General features: G+C 48.0%; 2 protein-coding genes across 3 annotated transcripts; one reads left to right on the top strand and one right to left on the bottom strand.

Moving 5' to 3' along the window:
- Window positions 1-56: 56 nt before the first annotated feature.
- On the top strand, window positions 57-9,349 carry wdr59 (WD repeat domain 59). Of its 2 annotated transcripts, XM_029846320.1 has the most exons (27): window positions 57-447; window positions 965-1,014; window positions 1,329-1,464; window positions 1,578-1,663; window positions 1,901-1,981; window positions 2,097-2,134; window positions 2,238-2,326; window positions 2,400-2,516; window positions 2,804-2,881; window positions 3,022-3,178; window positions 3,283-3,362; window positions 3,435-3,558; window positions 3,743-3,834; window positions 3,905-4,069; window positions 4,153-4,248; window positions 4,335-4,439; window positions 4,526-4,647; window positions 4,946-5,099; window positions 5,781-5,837; window positions 6,613-6,746; window positions 6,920-7,001; window positions 7,228-7,340; window positions 7,425-7,575; window positions 7,818-7,899; window positions 7,983-8,103; window positions 8,166-8,308; window positions 8,615-9,349. In XM_029846320.1, the coding sequence occupies exons 1-27, from the start codon at window positions 394-396 to the stop codon at window positions 8,848-8,850; spliced, it is 2,943 nt and encodes a 980-aa protein (XP_029702180.1). In that variant the 5' UTR covers window positions 57-393; the 3' UTR covers window positions 8,851-9,349. The 2 variants fall into 2 exon arrangements, with proteins under 2 accessions (XP_029702180.1, XP_011617991.1); XM_011619689.2 differs by lacking the exon at window positions 5,781-5,837 and having other exon boundaries at window positions 60-447.
- Window positions 9,350-9,485: 136 nt separating this feature from the next.
- Window positions 9,486-15,250, bottom strand: gpatch1 (G patch domain containing 1). The gene is given in 21 exon segments (XM_029846328.1): window positions 9,486-9,631; window positions 9,799-9,935; window positions 10,008-10,114; window positions 10,193-10,288; window positions 10,508-10,766; window positions 10,843-10,979; window positions 11,051-11,139; window positions 11,257-11,384; window positions 11,581-11,759; window positions 12,347-12,619; window positions 12,721-12,787; window positions 12,789-12,941; window positions 13,163-13,242; window positions 13,317-13,467; window positions 13,531-13,776; window positions 13,878-13,933; window positions 14,025-14,122; window positions 14,299-14,459; window positions 14,586-14,671; window positions 14,758-14,892; window positions 15,113-15,250. Coding segments are annotated over 21 exon segments (2,736 nt in total). The 5' UTR covers window positions 15,183-15,250; the 3' UTR covers window positions 9,486-9,603.
- Between the last annotated feature and the right edge of the window lie 107 nt (window positions 15,251-15,357).

Genomic DNA, 15,357 nt, shown 5'->3' with positions numbered 1-15,357 from the left:
GGGCGTCTGCCACAACCCAAATGACCATGTCTGTCATTTACGGTCATTTAAGTTGTACTTGTGTGGTATTTAAGTTTTACCTACAAGTATTATACATATATTTCCTGTCTATTGCATTGTTGATTGTGTGATACGTTTTATTTGCGTTTAAAAACGTAAAATATTAATGATTACAAATTATAATTTGCTATTTTTACAATATAAAAGTTGGTCAGAGGAACCTTTGAAAAGAATACTTTAATGTGAAGACAATACGACTCCACTGTTCGGAACAAACTAATTGTTTACTATGATTTGTATCTTTTTTTTTGTTTGTAATAGAAATCGTGGCGATCGTGAACGTAGCTTAATCGTGATCACGTGATATTTGTTGACAGTAGATGAGAAAGGAAGATGGCGGCCCGGTGGAGCAGTGAAAATGTGGTGGTTGAATTTCGGGATGCGCAGGTATTAATGGATTATGCGCTGTTAAAACCCACATCTGTTTCAACTTTATTGTTGCTTAAACTGTTAATCGACGTAGTCAGCTTTACCTGGGATATCCATGGAGTCCAAAATATTTCTGACCTGAAGCGTTGTAAATACTCAGTTTAATGTATAGCAGCATAAGCTGTCAATAAAGGGTGAAAGAGTGGATCAATTCGCCCTCCGAATGAAGCCAACTCATGTAAACATGCTACCCTTACGCTTAGTTTTACTTTGACCCAAAAGTGATTTAAGCCTGAGAACCCAGTAATTTAAGACTTTGAGAAACCAGAGGTAAAATACATTTTACTATAAATTGGTCGTCCCCGGGGTAACGCATTTCTAATTGACCGAGAGTATTTTGTAATTGATACTTTTAAAAAAAGTTCTTGGAGCTCTCTCAGGGCTGCAATTTCAAAAGAACCAGGCTGCAATCTGAACGATCGCTGCAAAGTTTTAAGCCATAATAATGAAATGTTAATGTTTGTGTGTTTTCCAGGCCACTGCCATGTCAGTGGATTGCCTGGGCTCACATGCTGTGTTGTCCGGGTAAGCGCACCATCACTCTTCATACAAAAACACAGATTAATGTGTTAACCCAATAAAATGTGGCTACTGTGTATCTACTTACAGAAAGGTTCAACTCTGGATGCACTTCAGTTACAAAATAAATGCACCTAAATGCACATTGTTGTAAAAAAAATCCTCCGGTCCGCCTCCCCATACAGGTAGACCGGGGGACGGTTACATGGTTGTTCCATAAAACATATTTGTTAATGATCAGCTTGCTAGGAGACAAAAACTGAGTAGGGTAGACAATTAGAGGCAATATTACCTAGTTAGTGCACCTCTTGTGGTTTCAGGCGGCGGTTCCTCTACATGGTAAATTTGGAGGCTCCGTCTGAACCTCAGAGGAAAATTGGCCGACAGAGTAAATGGGATGTGGGGACGGTCCAGTGGAACCGCCACAGGTCAGAGTCCCACATCTTCGCTGCCTCAGTGAGTTTTGCCGGGACTGAAAGCAAAAATACTGCAACAAAACAATCAGAACAGCATCTAACTGTGTGTGTGTGTGTGTGTGTGTGTGTGTGTGTGTGTGTGTGTGTGTTTAGAGTAACCAGAGGGTGGACCTGTACTCTTGGAGAAATGGGAATGGAGATGTTCACACCTCCCTGCAGGGACACACCCGTGTCATCAGGTAACACAGCCCCCCCCCATCCCATATGCGGTGCATTCATGGACACGTGTTTCTTTTCCTTTCACAGAAAGAGAAAACAAAAAAAAGGCAAAAATGTGATGTGATGTGTTTTGTTGTCACTGCTTTTATAATGAAACACATGAAATTACATCATCAGAGTCAAAAGCAGTGATGGCTTTCTTTTTAAAACTTTGGGGTGATGCATTCATGGACAGGAGGTGATTTGTTTATTCTCAGTGACCTGGACTGGTCCTGGTTCGAGCCAGAGGTTCTGGTCACCAGCTCTGTGGACACCTACATCTACATCTGGGACACCAGGTGAAGATGAATGAATATCATGACGTCACATTTCCTGTGTACCACTTTATCACATTGGGTTTAGTCGAGATTATTTGATTGACAGTTTTTCGTGTCCTAATTTCTGATTCTGCAGAGACGCTCGGAAACCCACGGTGGCGCTGTCTGCCGTCGGTGAGCATTTAGAGGAAATCCTTACAGTCAGATGACTTGATCAGATCTTTTTCAAATAATGACCACTTTATTGTCATCGGCTGCCTTATTATTGTGTTTCCAGCCGGAGCATCACAGGTGAAGTGGAACAGGAAAAACCAGTACTTGCTGGCGTCCAGTCACGATGGGGACGTCCGGATCTGGGACAAAAGAGTGAGTGTTGAGCGATTATGTGTGTGTAATCCGAGTGTGCAAGTGTCCACTCTGTAAGAGTTGCTTTGTTTAGAAATCTAACACGGCTGTGGAGTACATGGCTGCTCACCTGTCAAAGATTCATGGCCTCGACTGGCACCCAGACAACGAGTTCATCCTCGCCACCTCGAGCCAGGACAACTCAGTGAGGGTGAGACTTACAGGCTAAGCACATCACCCAGTCAAATGTCAAGCATTTCATCACCCAGAATCAGGGACTGCTTCCCGTCTAATGAAGAAAGCTGATCCAGAATATGTCAAACGCAGAAAGTACCAGCGTCAAAGTCATCAGAAATTTCTCTCACAAGCAAACAACAGTGTCAGAAGGAAGACTAATTTAACAGGAAGAAACCTGGAGAAGGGCTGGGCTATGGAGGAACCTTCTTTAGAGTTGTTTAAAGGTCAACTGTTGACACTGTCTCCCGTCTCTGTGTTTAGTTCTGGGACTACCGGCAGCCCAGAAAGTATCTGAACATTCTATCCTGTCAGGTTCCAGTGTGGAAGGCCAGATACACGGTGAGTACCAGAGACCAGGTCAATCCTTCCTGATCTCTCCAGGAAAGTAATGCGTTCACTACAGAGTCACCCTGCACCATCAGGGAGCCATCTAAACCTGATCCACTGATGCGGTCATTACGGTTGTCGTGTGTTTTCAGCCGTTCCCCAACGGACTGGTGACGGTCATGGTTCCTCAGCTGAGGAGAGAGAACAGTCTGTTGCTGTGGAGCACACTCGACCTGAACAGTCCCGTCCATGCTTTTGTTGGACATGATGACGTGGTGCTCGAGTTCCAGTGGAGGCCACAGAAAGAAGGTGAGCACCCATCAGCCATATTATACTGTTTATGTAAACAGAAGACACAGTTTAATCACTCCTGTATTTCTTCTGATGTCAAACATGAATTGTTGATCCTGTAGGATCAAAGGATTACCAGCTGGTCACGTGGTCCAGAGACCAAACCCTGAGGATATGGAGGGTGGATCCTCAGCTGCAGAAGGTCAGTTCACAGCTTCACAGACCCAGAACCCTCTGGGCTTCACTGTGCTTTCATGTTGGTGTTGTTGTGCAGCTGTGCTCCAGTGACGGTGTCGAGGACCTGCTGGAGTCTCTCGCCATCGACTCGCCAAAGTCTCTGACGTATCAGGAGCCTGAAGGTCATCACAGAGTCGGGCCAGCGGCCGATCATCTGCAGGGTGAACCCGTGCTCCTCTCCGTCTCTTCTTCTGTCTTCCCTCTCTTCTCTTTGTGTCTCCTGCCTCCTCTCTCTCTCTCTCTCTCACCTGTCTCATGTCTGTCTCACCTCCTTTCTCTCTGCCTTCCCTCTGTCTCCTTTATGTCTCACCTGTCTCCTCTCTTGTCTCACATGTCTCCCCTCAGATCTGGACTCGGTCCTGGGTTCGGGTCTTCCTCAGACTCTGCAGCAGGAGTTCTCTCTGGTTAACCTGCAGATCAGAAATGTTAATGTGGAGGTGAGGCCCCTTCTGGTGTGGTGTAACAGACAGGAAGTGACATCACCTATACACGTGTCATGTGATGCAGATGGATGCGGTGAACTGCAGCTGCGTGGTGTCAGCACATTTTGGCAGCCATCAGGTTCACTTGGTGGTGAAATTTCCGGCTCAGTATCCCAACAATGCTGCCCCCACGTTCCAGTTTGTCCCTCCCACGACCATCCCGTCCGCCATGAAGACCAAGATCCAGAAGGTGTCAACGTGTCAGATAGCATCACGTGACCGCTTTGCTCGTTTTTTTTCCCTAAAACTTGACTAACGTTGTTTCCTCCTCAGATTCTGACAGACACGTCTCTTCAGAAGGTGAAGCGGAACCAGAACTGCCTGGAGCCCTGCGTCCGACAGCTGGTTTCCTGTCTGGAGTCAGACATGGTGAGGTCACCACGCCACCATCATCCTCATCTTCACCTTGTTTCCTCCCTGCAGTTGTGCTTACTGGGTGTTTTCTTGTGTGTCAGATGCAGGAGGACGGTCCGGCATCCGGGGCCTTCATCCTGTCCAACCCCGTCACTCCCGCCCTGCAGGCCTTCCCTCGGGTCACCAACACGTACGGCTCATATCAGGTAACACAAACACAACAGTGCAACTGTTCCCAGTGGTGAAGAGGAGGAACAGGAAATTGCTTATTCATTTATTTACTGTGTATCAGGATGCCAACATCCCATTCCCTCGGACCTCCGGCGCCCGTTTCTGCGGCACTGGTTGTTTGGTCTACTTCACCCGGCCAATCACAATGCACCGCTCTGCCCCGCCCACTGAGCCCACTCCCAGGTAAGAACACCGGCAGCACGTTGGCTTCATCATTAATGTTCCTCTCTCAGAAGGTTGTTTTCACGCTTCATGGTTGGTATTTTAGACTCAGTCTGTCAGAACTCAAACGTCCCTGTCAGCATACTGGCATTTGTGCTCTTTCCTGTAAAATAAATCATCAAAGCTGTGTTCAATATTTGAACCTTGGGAAATGCACCCTACTGGTGTCTGTGGTGGACGTGTGAGACGTGTTTCCTGTTTGCTGATCACTGTGGCGTAAACGGCTTTTGTGACCCGGGATGTCTCTGGGTGTGTTTAGATCTTTGTCGGCACTCTCGGCCTATCACAGTGGAGTCCTCACACCGATGAAGATGCGTTCAGATTCTCAGAACACGCTGAGATTATACAGCAGCAGCCCGACCCGAGCAGACAAAGACACCGTCTCCATTTCATCATTCTATTATAAAGAAAGGGTGAGACACACACATTTGCAAGCCTTCCTCGGGTTAAAGTTATGTAAATATTTCCTCCCACCATCTGTTTGAAACTGATCCACTGTCAGAAATGTTCACGTTCACCTCCCAACTTCAAGGTCCTGAAACTTTGGGAATTACGACCCCGACCAAAACAGGATCCAATGCCGCCCTGGAAAATCCTTTCAAGCATGTTGAATTTCTAACATGAACCCTGACACTAACCATAACCAAATCCCTCGACCAGAGAACTTTGATGGACACAACTTTCCTTGAGAGGATGATAACAGCGTTGCTCTGAAAGCAGTGACGCTGTAGCGGGAACTGCATCAAGAAAACACGATCAGACACAAACTGTACATGGAATCAACAGCTAATAATTTAGCTTCCATTCTCACTCAAGTACAGTACACTGTTAAGGAATTGCAACATTTTTATTAGGCTGACACGCTATTCTGTTTGAAGCTCCGCCTCCTTTGTAATTGACAGTCCTGGTGACTGAGCCTATGTGCAGTTCAGGGGGACTGGGAATTACGAGTGCTACACCTGTAGTGACTGACTTAGTCTCTCTACCTTCTTCCTGACCGGCTGTTGTTTCTTCTTGTTTTTTTTTTTGTCTCTTTCTGGCCATTTACCTGCACTGATGTGCGCCACACCCACTTCCTTTTTTCCTCCAATCAGAAACCCCCAATGTCTGCCTCACGGCGCTGGTCTGTCCAAACTCTTCATGATTGGCCGGTACTGAGCTCCGCCCGCCTCTCTTCTCTCCTGGCTCTTTTTCCTCTCCTGTCCTGTCCTTTGCTTGTATTTGACAGCCTTGTGACTAACAGCTTAACATTAATTGTGTGTTTTGAATTTGAACGTCAACAAGACAGAATGATGCACGTTTGTTTCCTCAAACTTGACTCACACGTTCAGTTTTATAAGAGTTGAATCACACAGGTTCACAGCAACGGTTGGTTTGGAACTTTTGTTATCAGCACTGTTGCTTTGTTTGCTTTTATGTTAATGTTTTGGTTACGATCCTTGCTCACAACAGTCACATACACAACAGTGGTGTTCACGCTTCACTCTCACCTTTTCCAGTCCCTCAGCTATGCTAGGCTAACTAGCTCCTGACAGAGATGAAGCTCCAAATGTTCCTTTACTGTTAGCTTCGCAGAACCTGTTTAGTTGAACAACATCAAATTCTGAACACAAATCTGAGTTTCTCACGCACTAAAACTTTTAATTAACAACTCCGGGTAAGTTTCTGTAACCAGCAGCGCTGATCTGTTAACAGATGTGATGTAATTTGTTTAATTGCTTCTCTGAGTCGGCTGTATTCACACTGTCAGACTAATTATGTCCGTCATCAGTAGATCCGAACAGGAGTATTCGACGTCCCCAATGCTAGAAAATGATCATGGACTTGCGGTGCAAGCTGTCTCCACCACTTTTAATCAGGTGGTGCTTTGTCCTCTCCGCCTGCCCTTCTCTCTTCCTTCCATCTTTCTGTCTGTCTGTCTGTCAGAAATCCCGCCGCTTTAAGACAAAGCGAGAAGGGACGGACTACAGCAACCGACCCATCAAACTAGCTGGGAAAGTCATCATCCAAGACATCTCCTGTCTGCTACCCGTCCACAAAGTCCTGGGAGAGAATTACGTGTGAGACACCAACACCTCAGACACAAACCTCACGATTCCGAAATACCGACCACGTTCTGCCTATACAGATGTCGAGTTGTTTAAGTTGAAGTAGTGCAAAAGTTCTAAATTAAGCAGGATTGTCCTCACCACAACCCAACCTGTGATTGCATCCCGGCTTGTGTTTCTGTCAGCCTCAACATGAATGACATCCAGGACACCTGTCAGAAGAACGCAGCAGCGGCGCTCGCTGTAGGACGCAGAGACGTCGCCAAGGTTTGTGGTTACCTCACATCAGCGTAGACATTCTGTGTGTCCTGCAGACGTCCTTGGTAAGAGCGCAGCCAGTTCCTACAATCGCGTCCGGTGCTGTGAGACATCTGCTGTCATCTGCTGAGTTAAACTGGGTGTGTGTGCTGAAATCTGGATATAACAACTTATGGCAGCTGTGTGTGTGTGTGTGTGTGTGCGCGTGTGTGTGTGTGTGTGTGTGTGTGTTTAGGTTTGGGCCCTGGCCTCTGCAGCCACCTGTCAGGACCTGAGTCCAGACTCAGACCCAGACACAGAGACCCCCTGGGCCAGACACCCGTTTGGGCGCCACCTGCTGGAGACCCTGTGAGTGTCTGACTCCTCCCCCTTCTTCAGGTGGAGCAGAAACGCGTGACTGACTGACGTGATTTCTCTTCATGCTCTCCACAGTTTGGATCACTACAGCCACATAAGTGACGTCCAGACTCTGGCAATGCTGTGTAGCGTGTTTCGAGCTCAGGCTCCTCCCCCTGACGGGTACCCTCCCTACGGGCTTCAACCCTCCCGTTCAACCATTGTCCCACCACAACGCTCCAGATATGTGAGTGCTTTGTTTGAACCACAGATGTACCGTGTGTTTAAAGGCTCAACCTGCTTATTCAGGTTTGGTTTTACATTTGATTTAATCCTGTAAAGGATTATGATTGATAGTTAAACTGAGGGATTGTTGTTTAGCGAGCTTCTTTGTGGGCGGGGCCAGATAAAAAGCCGATGGCAGCACTGGTCTTTGAGATAAAAATGGCACTACAGAAACTGATGTAACTTTACTGGGTGTTGTTTTAGCCCAGCTTCACGTCCAGCTCAGTTACCTCGGGCTCGTGCTCCAGCACCTCTGACTCTGTCACCATGACGACATGGAACATGGGTAAGACTCCAAAGCACCGCGCCCGGGCTGCCTGTTGCACTGCAGCCTGTCTTCTAGCCGTCCAATGTTTTCTTGTTTTACAGGACGAGAATCTGACCACAACAACCCTTGGGGAGAATCCTCCCCGGACGACTATCGCTATGGCAACCAGGGTTACCCAGATCCACGGGACCGAGAGCGAGAGCAGCACGACATGAACAAGAGGTGAGAACTGAGGGGTGATGTGTCTTCATGAGCAGATGTGTGATGCCCCATCCTCACTGCAGGCTGCTGGATCCCACCAACATGTTGCAGTTCGACGACTTTAAGAAGTGTTACGGGGAGATTCTGTATCGCTGGGGCCTGAGGGAGAAGAGGGCCGACGTCCTGAAGTTTGCCTCCTGCGCTCCAGAGCCTCACAAAGGAATCGGTATGTTCACGGTGCTCACAGTTGTCACGTGGGTCGTCCAGCAGGGGTTGGTTGGGGGTTGTTCCAGACTCCTCGAGAAGCTACGATTTTTCTGCATTGGCCACGCCCACTCCGAATGTCTGACCAATCACCTCATTGTTAATTCTGCCTGGATAAAGTGCCCAGAACAAACTGCGAGAGGTCTGCCAGAACAAACTGAGCTTATTTTAATTCCGGCAGACGTGGGGGAGCATGATTGAAGGCCCAGAGTTCTGAGTAGAGTTAAGAGTCTCATTTATCTTCCGTGTGTCTGTCTCACCTCCTCAGAGTTTGGAGTTTACTGTTGTCACTGTCGCAGCCAAGCTCGAGGGACGCAGTGCGCCGTCTGTAAACATCTGACCTTCCAGTGCGCCATCTGTCATGTGGCTGTTCGGGGATCGTCCAACTTCTGCCTGAGCTGTGGTCACGGCGGGCACACCAGTCATATGATGGACTGGTTCCGCCGGCAGGATGAGTGTCCGGCTGGATGTGGCTGCCACTGTCTGTTACAGAGCACCTTCTGAAGCAACAAGCACGACCCAGCTGACCCTGAAAGGGGAAATCCTTTTGCAGGGAGTAGCGTGGAGAGGAGTAACTACCAGAAACAGTTGGTGATGTCATCGCTTAGCCACACCCCCACTGAGGATAAACCACACCCACTAACTGGACTCATGTGGTCACAGTTTCTGAATAGAAAGACGATTGGACCCACACATAAAGGTCTCCCACTTCACCCGGATTCTGACACTATTTTTCCTAAGAATTTTTCAGTTTTGAGCACAAAAACTTTTTTTTTTTGTCACATTCATTGTCTTAGTTCTTTTGGGTTGTGGGAAGTTCCCACATTTTCTGAATTTTGAGGAGAGTTTTGTTTTCCTCAGTTTAAAAATGAAATTGGTGCCTTTAAAGATTATCACGTGCGGCCCCGATCATCCTGTCTGCTCATCTGAGAGGAATGTTTGTCAGTTGTACTTTCTGTAAAATAGGAAATTATAAAGATTTGCCTTTGAGTAAACCACTTTATCTGCGGTTGTTTCAAGGCTTTATAGGTTAAATCAAACACACATGTATTGTGGGAACACGACAGTGCTGGTGGTGCGTTCAGGGACACCTGCTTACTTTCCCTTAACTCTATCCCGATATTCCACACTAACAAGGATGACAAAGGGAATCATGTTTTATTGTTTAACACAGAGCTGCAGCGTAACGTTTACATGTACAGATGATGACATCCTGTGGTCGTCCTCACAGAGGACACACTTCCTGCATCCCCACCATCAGCGATGCGATCGCACATTTTTCATTCTAAAGACAAAAGACAAAGAACAAGTTTCACAGATTCTGTCACACGAGTTTAGACAGACGGCATCAGATTAGAGACCCATTGAAGACTATACCATGAGAAAAACTTCCCCATGATGCATCTAAGTCACGTTTAATCTGAATGATTCAGACACAATTTGACCTCTGACCTCTTGAGCAGCTCCAGTGTGGTAATGGCTTCATCTTCCCCACCGTCCTCATCCTCCCCACTGCTGCTGGATTCCTCTTTCCTGCTCTTCTTCTTCTGCTCCTTTTCTCTATGTCGGTGCTTCTTCTCTTTCTTCTTCTGTAAAATCAATTACAGTGTCAACTATACACAGAAGCACCAAGCAGAAGAACCTCTGGCAACAGTTGTAACCTTCTCCTTCTTGTGTTTGTGCTGCTTTTTACTCTTGCTTTTCTTCTCCTTCTTCTTGAGCATCTTCTCCGGTGGTGGGAAGCAGACAGAAGAGGTTCTACTTCCTGCTGTCAACATCAAAAGAATTATTTAAACTCGTGTGTGAGGAGTCATGTCGCGATTGTGTTTCCTCTTCCCGAACTGACCCGTCTGACTGGATGGGGGAGGCAACGTTGGCGGCAGCCTGGGACCGAACACCTCCTGATCCTGGTCCGGTGCTGAGCTCTGTGATGGAACGGCAGCTTCAAGAGGAAAAGTGTCAGAGAGGAAATATGTCATTCACACCCTAAATACAGTCTGCATTAAACCAAAAAACACACAGGACAAAGTTAAAAAGGGACCCAAAGACAGAGTTAAACCCAAAGACTCGACTCTGATGATGATATTTTGGTGTATTTTACAATATTTTCTCGCATTTTAATGATTGAAAGACATTAAAACTCTGAAGAGACTGTTCTCACCCGTTTGCTGGCTGGAGCTGATGGAGGAGGTTGTGATGGAAGAGCTTATAGTGGAGGAGGGGACAGAGGTGGTAATGACAAATAGGTCTGATGGCTCCTCCTTTATGGCATGCTCATCGTCGCTTTCTGCTTCTGATGAGGAGGATTTCTCCTCAGAGGAGTCAGAGAAAATGGCCTTGAAGAGATCCATGGGGGGTCTGGTCTCCTCCTCCTCCTCTACTTCTTCCTCCTCCTCATTCTTGTCATCAGTGTTCTTCACCTGGGTAAATAAAATGGGAGATGTTGAGACTCCTGCTCTCCAGAGGCTCACCCTGCAGACCATCCTGAAGCTCCACCTCTGCTTTGCTGGAGCTGGCGGCGGTAGGTGGCGTTTGGGTGGAGCTTTGTTGCCGTGCAGCACTGATCAGCTCATTCAGAGTGTCCTCCTTCTTCTGCTGGTCTGAAACATCCCACCGTGATTTCTTCGCAACCTCTGAACAGGAGAGAGGAAGATGTGAGGTGAGCTCACGGCGCCCCCTGCCTGCAGCGATGGGGAGAACTCACCTGGAGGGTCTCTGCTCTCCGTCACCGTCAGAAAGTTAAAAACCGAAAACTTGTCTCTCTTCACCTTTGGCAGACCCACAAAACCAGACCTGTCACCATGAAAGCACAATGAAAGGACTTCCGGGTCAACATTCCAACAGACCATCATTCCAGAGATTTTGAGTGTGTGTTTGATTTGTTGTATGCATTAGATGTGTGCGTATTACCCGGGGTAAGGCTCAGGCACATTAAAGCGTTTGCAGAGCAGTTTATCAGGATGCCACTCAAACGTCTCTCTCGTCATTTTTCCAAACATCTTCATCTCCACCGCAGATTGTTTGTCATCTACTTCGCCCTGACAACAAAGACACAGACCTGGAATCCGCTGTTCCCAGTTCACTTGTACGCACACCCCTGTTTAATCTCTCCACATGAAAACAGCAGAAGGTATCAGTGATTCCTAATCTAAGGCGTTGCCCAGGTGCATTGTGGGAAATGTAGGAACTGGTGACAGTAGACCAGAACCCAGTGACCTCCTGGTGACTCCATACCTCCTGGTCTCGGTTGACCTCCACGTTGTCCTCATCCTCCTGGTCTTTGGCTCTGGTGAAACGAGAGGAGAGGGAAGACGTGCTGGGTCTGTACAGGATGGAGGCTCGAACAAACTCCTCCTGCTCTCTGCCGCGCTCCCACTCTGTCATGGCCGGGTCCAGACTTTGCTCCAGAGCATCTTTGGCAGGAGAAGACACGGGTTATGCATACATCAGGTTAAGCACAAGGCTAGTGGGCAGCAATAATCCTTCAGCCAATTCAGCAACATGGACCTCTCTGAGCACCTCGGCTCTCAATGAGAAGTTTGATTACAAAAATCCCCAAAAATGGAACCACAAAGTCGTTATTTAGAAGGAAGTCCCAGATCAGCGTGAAACAAACATGAGTCAGGTTCTGCTAAGTGGTTGAACGTCTGGACCTCAGTAAGTCCACAATGACAACTGCTCAGTTTGAACTCACATCTGATGACCATAACTCTTTGGTTGCTAATGCCTGCTGACCAGAACCAGCTGAGCAGTCAGATTAAACAGGAGTCAGGTCTCATATCTACTAGAACAGTCTGGGTTCACTCACATCGGCTCGGGTTCTTATTAAAAATGACGTTAGCAAGAAAGTTTGATGAAGATGGGGAACAGACAATGAGGTTCCCACGAGTGCATATGAAGCAGGTTTCTTCTCTGGCCTGTGTACTCCAGCAGTCTGTTTCATGGTTAGCAGAGCAAGAAATACTGAGGGAATGTGAACCTGTGACCCGGACCGTCTTACCTTTGTCTCCATGTTTCAGGCGGGTCAGGTACATATCATAACGAGCCTGTTTGCTTGAGTTCTTCTCGAATGGTCGAAACGTCTGTGAGGAGGTCTGGATGCCTTTCCAGGCTGCCAGCGCCTCCTGCTGGAGGCCAGAGGAGACTGACCCACCTACAACGGGTGGCACAGCCTGCGTAGAAGCATTCTGGGATGCTTGTGTGGAGGGACCGCGGATGTTGAGGATTCGTTCTCTGTCTTTGGGTCTCAGGAGCTCCATTACTGAGACAGGACCTGGTTTATATTCAGGATTCAAACAGGAAGAACATTTATTGTTTCGGACTATAGTGAATGAGAAAATGGGATATTTCATAGATGTGAACCACTGCCTCCACCTTTCAGAGTGTCTTCTCCCAGCAGCATTCCTCTCTGACCGGCACCCAGCTGGTGCCGCCCCCCCCACCGGCTGCGGCTCTTCTTTGACCATGTGTCCCTTTGAAGTGCGGAGGGCCTCAGCCAGCACTGGACTCACCCCTGTAAGGCTCAAGAGCTGGACAGAGGGATTTGTCCGGCGAACCGGACGATAGTTTCTGGGCAGAGCGGGCGGAGGAAAAATCTGGAGACATTAAAACCAACAACACACACTTAAAACAATAAGTCGTAAATATTGGAGACTCATGAGGACACATTCAGAGTAGAAACAATACACAAATCCTCTTTTTCTTTCATCAGTAATTCTGTCACAAACATCACGACCATGGTCCTGTTACTCTTTGCCTTTTATAAAAACCAGAACCAACAACAGCCACGTTGGCTACGATGCCGGCCAAAGCTCACCACTTTCTCTTCCGGTGGCCTCTGGGTCAGAGTGAAGCCCTCCAGGATCTTTCCCAAGTACGAGCTGTCTCTGCATTTCCCTGTGAATATGACAACAACAGTTCAACAGAAGCAAACATCAGCCTCTCAAGCTTTCTGGGCACTTCCAACATACCCCTGCTCTGGCTGTACTGCTGCGGAGCCGTCCAGCCGTATAATCCATCACCGGGCTCCTCCCCTCCGATGACGGTGTCGTATCTGGACATGGAGTCTCTGTGGTAAACCTCTTCATCGTCGTCATCTTCAAGAGCGCCCAGTCCAAATGCCTGCGGGTCAGATGGTTTTGTTAAGTGAGCTGATATTCATTCATATTTATTAAGAAGTCCCACCTGTCCGGCCACGCCTCCTCGCCGCGGGACTCTGGTTGCATCTCCAAACAGCAGACTACCGGTCTGGGACTGCGGGTTGAACAGGTCGATGTGTTCTGACCCTCCCCGACTGTGCAGGGCCAGGCCTGGGTCCAGACCGCGATATCCCAGGCCCTGAACTCCCTCCTTGGGGTTGAAGTTCATTGGAGTCACATCCTTCGGGGCAAAGGTCACATTTTCTGGAGCAAACTCTTCCTCATCTTCAACCTTCCAGAGAGAGACGATAAAACAGGTGTCTCAACAGCGCTGCCGGCGTTACGTACAGTCAGTTTGTGAACCATCAGAGCGGGAACAACAGGTTAACTCACCTCAGAGTCCTCCGATCCAGGGGGCAGCAGACAGCCATGAACTTTGCTACCTCCACCTTTCAGGACAATTTCAGCAGCATTTCAGCTCAGGATCACATAAAAATTCAGAGATTTATTTTAGACTAGCTAAAAGCACGGAACACACACCAGGCCTGCGCTGGCGGGCTCTCCTCTTCACACGAGGCCCGACACCCTGACCCTCCTTCCAACCCATCTTCCTCAGCAGCTCCACCCCGATGGACGACCTGACGTGTTTGATTGATTCAAAAATAATTCATTCGTTATTCCCTTTGTTGTTTTACTTGTATTTGAGAGAGCCTTTTTGTCATCACTGTGAGGGCCTGAACACAATCTACCAGCATGTTGTGAGAACACTAGTGCTCGACAGCTGGATGAGGGTGAGCGGGGCAGAGGTGGATACCTGGCTGGTGTAATGAGCTCCTCCAGGAGGAGGTCACCAGGGATGAGGGCTGCCTGAGCACTAACGGCTCTGGCCTTCTCTTGAACCACATCTCTGTTACCAGATGAGAACTCCTGACTGGTGGTGATCCCTCTGGGTGCTATTCCATGCTCACCAAAGTCCTAACAAACAAAGAATTCATTTGAATACTAAAGACACGGGAATCCAGAATAGACTGGAGAACTTCTACCAGAAGCAAAACTGCTCCTTTCATGATTCCAGGCTGCTAAAGTACATTCCCATGTTACCTCCTCGTCCATGAAGTCTTCCGGTCGTGCAGGACGCGCCTCCGCCTTCTGCTGCCGCGAAGACACGAACGTTGATGGTGTCCATCCTGAAGGACAGACATCGCTGTGATTTCAAGGCCACATCAGCTCATGCAGGTTGTGGACCCAGCGGTTCTTCTCTTGTCTCACTCACCCTCTTTGCTGCCAACAGTGTTGAAATAACCAGCTGAGAACCCTCCGGTGAAGGCTCCGTGGAACCTCTGGTATCGTCCCTTCTCATCCTTCACCGTCTGTTCGTGAAGTGGAATAGGCTTCTTCAGTGGCTCATCTACGACACACACCATGCCTCATAAACACATAATCCAGTGTTTCCTGTATTTGTACCTGAAAGATGGCAGATATCTGACAGAAGTGTTTGACCAAGCTAACAACTCGAGCTTTGCTTAGCTCACAGCCGTTAGCTTACGCGCAAATTGCGCATCACGTAACAGTCGGAACCTGATTAAGAGCAAATGAAAACGGTTAAAAGTCCTGATGTGCGTCCCAACCTTCTTCTAAAGGTTCCAGGGGAGTCCCATAACTCACAAAATCCTCTTCAGTCCCACCGTTGGACGCCATTTTTCACAACTACGGGAAGCGGAAAAGATCAAACCTCGACGAGCCCCCCCGGAAGAAGCGAAGGGTTTATTGGTGTGTAAGACTGACACCTGGTGGTGAAAATGTTCACTGCGCCTCTGCAAAGATCGAAGTTTCCCATTCATCTGTACTGCACAAATCGAATAATTCACCCCTA

The sequence above is a fragment of the Takifugu rubripes genome, chromosome 13 (genome assembly GCF_901000725.2).
Source record: "Takifugu rubripes chromosome 13, fTakRub1.2, whole genome shotgun sequence".
NCBI lineage: Eukaryota > Metazoa > Chordata > Actinopteri > Tetraodontiformes > Tetraodontidae > Takifugu > Takifugu rubripes.
The sequence above is the reverse complement of the archived record's forward strand: the minus strand, read 5'-3'. Positions and strand labels throughout refer to the sequence as shown.